Here is a 4353-nt window from a genome sequence, read left to right on the forward strand (position 1 = left end):
GTTGGCAAATTAACAAATAGGAAACGCTGCAATTGAAGATTTTAAACCCGATCTGATTAGGACTAAGTTTAACGGCCACTAATTAAATTTCTGGTGAAAATCCTTATCCTAATCCGTCTCCAACTCGTATTACAAACGGAAACTACCGACATATATCCAAATTAAGCCTCCCTCCCTCGCTCCCTCTCTCCCTCTCTATATATATATATACATGTTTGTATGACACTGACGCAAAGCTCTAAAGCGCATTAATTCTAACAGAGAGACGGAAACCAATTGATAGAGAAGAAAGAGAGAGAGAGAGAGAGCTGAGAGAAGAGAGGGAGGGTTAAATATCATTCACGCGCGCAACATCGCGGCCATGGTTTCGGAACGAGTTCGAGATGTTTGGGGCCACAATCTGCATCAAGAACTGGGCTTCATATCGGAGCTCTGCAAGAAGTCGTGCAACTTCGTCTTCCTCGATGCCGAGTTCCCGGGTTCCGAAGAGGAAATCTACAGCGCTCTCAAGTACAACGTCGACAGGATGAAGCTGATACAGCTGGGAATCACCCTGACTAACGAAGAGAGCTACGCCTCCTGGCAGTTCAACATGAAGGACTTCGATCCTCGGGTCGATGATTGCTCGGAAGCCTCGATAGAGTTTCTGAAAAAGAGCGGGATTGACTTCGGCAAGAATCTCAGGGACGGGGTCAGCGCGGACGTTCTCTCGAAGGGGCTGGTGGAGAACTCGCTGCTTAGGGGAGGCGAAGGGCTGAAGTGGATCACTTTCCACGGCATGTACGACCTCGCGTACCTGATCAAGATCGTCTACGGTCAGACGCCTCTGCCGGACACGCTGGCGGGTTTCTTGAGATTGGTGAGAAAACTATTCGGTACGAGGGTCTACGACCTCAAACATATGGCGAAGGAGTACGACGCGTCTCTCTCTGAGGTGGGCCTGGTTAAGCTTTCGAGGGTGCTGGAGATCGAGTGGACGGGGAGCTCGCATCAGGCAGGGCATGACAGCCTGCTCACGGCAATGGCGTTCTGGAAGATGAAGAGGGAGTTTCCGGATTTTGACGAGGGGAAACATGCGGGGATACTCTATGGATTCGAAGAACACGGGAAAAGGGAGTCGGGGAACATCGTGATGCTCTTCAATCCTGTAGCTCTGGCTAGCATCGCTTTGAGCCGTCAGAGTTGTGCGCCTCTAGCGCCCTTTCGTCGTGCTCCTCGGCTGTATGCTTATCGTGGCCTCTTTCCGCCAGGCTGTGGTCCTGTTCCTGGGCCGCCGTTTGCCTACCGTGGTGGCTTTCCCGCGGGATACCATCCGATTCCGAGTCCCTACGGCTACTGGGCCGCTCCGCCACAGCCTTCTCCCTTCGTCTCAGTGTAAATACCAGTTTGCTTCCGCATTGGCTGTCAACGTGTACATGCGTTTGTGATACATACCAGTTTGTGAAGAGTTTCTTGATGCTGTGAACAGTGGATGGATACGCGTATTGTTTTTATTTCATGTTGGCGTCTGTTTAATTAGCTGTGGATTTTAGACTAGCATAACCCTTAATTTTCATGTTGACGTCTCATGTTGGTATCTTTTTAGTTGCATGTATTGGCTTCTGATAAAGGTTGTTTTAATTACCAAAGGTTTAATTAAAAGTGAGCAGAGATTTGTTCGAAGCACTCCAAGTTATCAGGAGATCAATCAGAATATATAGCTAGCAAATAATGTAGTGTCTCTGTTGTTCGATCGGATAGCTCTTTTAGCCTATATATCCTGAAATTTTGATCAACGTCATTTCCTTTTAATTTTGTTGTTTTCTCCTTATCATTTGGGTTTTTATAATTATTATTTCCTCTAGATTTACGGGGCACCTCGTTGGTGGCAATTTTATTGCGTCTGTTGAGGAAAAAAAACGTTTATTCAGCAATGCGAGGGTGAGATATCTGCTTTGTGTTCAATTGAATAGAAGCTTGCAGCATGCAAGCATTGGGATGAAAAAGCATAACTTTCAAATTTCGCTATTTTAATCCCAGTCTTAGGCAACTGTCGATTTGGTTAGGTACTGGACCAAGAAGCACTAAATGTTCATCATGAGAAACAGTTTTTTCTTCCTTTTTATTTCCCTATGAAACTATTCAGCATTGGCATGTCTATTCTCACTAGTACAAAACAAAACAGTCCAAAAGGTTATTAGAACCGTTTGGACAAGTGAAAATAGCCCAAACGGTTGAAACCGTTTGAGATAACAAAACCCAAACGGTTAGAACCGTTTGGACTGTTAGGAGATCCCAAACGTAATTAGCAAATGGTTTAAACCGTTTGGGATGTTTAGCAACAATCCGAAGCGCTCGGCGGCCTTGACGACAAAGAGGTCGTCCGCAACTATTGCAACAACACTGGCTTCCAGCGCTGGCGCAAGATCTACGGTGTCCTTCAGAATCCCTCCCTTTTCATCTATATAATTTATTACCAGCAACAGATTTTCTAATACATGTATGGTGTCCTTCAGAATCCCTCCCTCTCGCAACAATATTGCTAAATTTATCAATGGTCCCCTACGTATCCTACGATAATCAACACAATTTGAGCATGATCCGCCCAATATCCTACTCATGTGGATGTTCCTGAGTAAATCTCTAATGACAGATGGTCCTCGAGGTATGGAGGTTTTCTTCGAAGCATAAAATTCTTGGACAATGACGAACAGTAAATGGAGTAAAGTCTTAGTAGCACCTGAAAACATGCGCAATACAATCTCCTCTCCCATTGAACTCATCTAATTTCATAGAAAATGTGTAGTACTTATTTGCTTACACACTCGGTTAAAATCTGATACATGCATATGCAAATTTTAGAAATACTTCAACATAGAAATTTTATAAAATAAAATTTTAAATATCATATGTGAGAATTTACACATACTTACACACATTTGAGTAACCAGTTCCATGCATATAAAAATTCCATACAACTTCTGTAGATATAATAAAATTTATGTATGGAAATTTTACAGCTTATACAATTTTGAGAAATAAAAGTTGTCTGCATATGAAAACTTCTACATCTTCTCTTGATTGATTTTTTATAAATATTAATATTAGTATTTAATTGTGAATTATTATAAAACATTCAGTATTCAAGGATTTTAAATGGAATATCATCGAGAAACATGAAAATTTAAAAAACATCGAGAAGAGCATATCCAGCATCATACGCAGGAAATTTATGAAGAAGATGTCTTCATAAATGTATGTGTGCAAATATGAAATCAAGTTTATACCTACATGCATGTCCTTAATTTTTTTCATCTTTTCTTAATTTTTTCATCTTTTCCTCCTTATCATAGCCCTCGGGGGGTGTATATGCTCTTCTAGCAAGAAGAGTTGACGGCATAGTCAAGGCGTCCTGTGAATAATCAAATTTCAAGTTATTTCTAATAAAATATAAAACTTGTAACATGAGTTGAGTTTTAATATTTTGATCTAACCGGATTTTCACACATATATTTATACTCGATCTGAGCGTAGTGAGTAGCTCCCAGAAAGTGATCATATAACTTTGCAACGTGATTAGCCGATGCTATCAAACATTTATCCTTCAAAATAAAGTAATTTTTCACTATATGCGGTGGTAATATAATGAATTAAAAATAACTCACCTTCTTCTCACTTCAAATCAAGCCCCTTATTATTTTCCTGGTAAATGATATCAATGTGGTATTTTGCCTCCAAATGCAATTACGAAAAAAAATTTGGCAGACAAATTATACTAAAAGAGATCACCAAAGTGATATTTGTGTCTTTACCAAGATTCACGATTAACCCATCAACAACCACATTTGCGCTAAAAGTTAGTATCTTTTTTCATTAAATATAGGTAGAATATTTAAGAAAAAAAATTGTAGTGTTTCTATATAAACTATACAACAATCTAACAATAGTACTGAAATGAAATGACAACAACCTTAGTCTCACAAAGAAAATCAGGCTTTTAATTATTCCTTAGATTTTGGGGAAACAAATTGCATCTTTCTGTTTTATTATCTCATCTCCCTGCCTCTCTTTTTCATCAACATCACAAAATCATGAAAGAACCCAAAGAAAAATTCTCACCAAAAACCAACCTTAAATCTGAAGTTGTTCTTTAAAATCTGATATATTTTAAAAGGAAAACTCACTGGTCAATTGCAAAATGTAAACTTGTAAACTTTATGTCACAAATTAACTAATCGAGAAAAGCTTATGATAAAAAAAAAAGTGTAATAGAAAGTATAAATCAACAAATTGCACGTTTCTTTTAGCTGTCAAAAGAGAGAGGGAGAGAAACCTTAGTCTCACAAAGAAAATGGGCTCGTCGGTGGTGAAGGC

General features: G+C 39.6%; 1 protein-coding gene across 1 annotated transcript; it reads left to right on the forward strand.

Annotated features, from left to right (window-relative positions):
- Positions 362-1378, forward strand: LOC109835488 (probable CCR4-associated factor 1 homolog 9). The gene has a single exon (XM_020403463.1). It carries the CDS (start codon positions 362-364, stop codon positions 1376-1378), a length of 1017 nt encoding a protein of 338 aa, XP_020259052.1.

Source organism: Asparagus officinalis, chromosome 3, assembly GCF_001876935.1.
Source record: "Asparagus officinalis chromosome 3, Aspof.V1, whole genome shotgun sequence".
In the NCBI taxonomy this organism is placed as follows: Eukaryota; Viridiplantae; Streptophyta; class Magnoliopsida; order Asparagales; family Asparagaceae; genus Asparagus; species Asparagus officinalis.

Excerpts from the sequence above, each read along its gene's own strand:
- LOC109835488 (XM_020403463.1), top strand. The coding sequence starts at position 362 with ATGGTTTCGGAACGAGTTCGAGATGTTTGGGGCCACAATCTGCATCAA.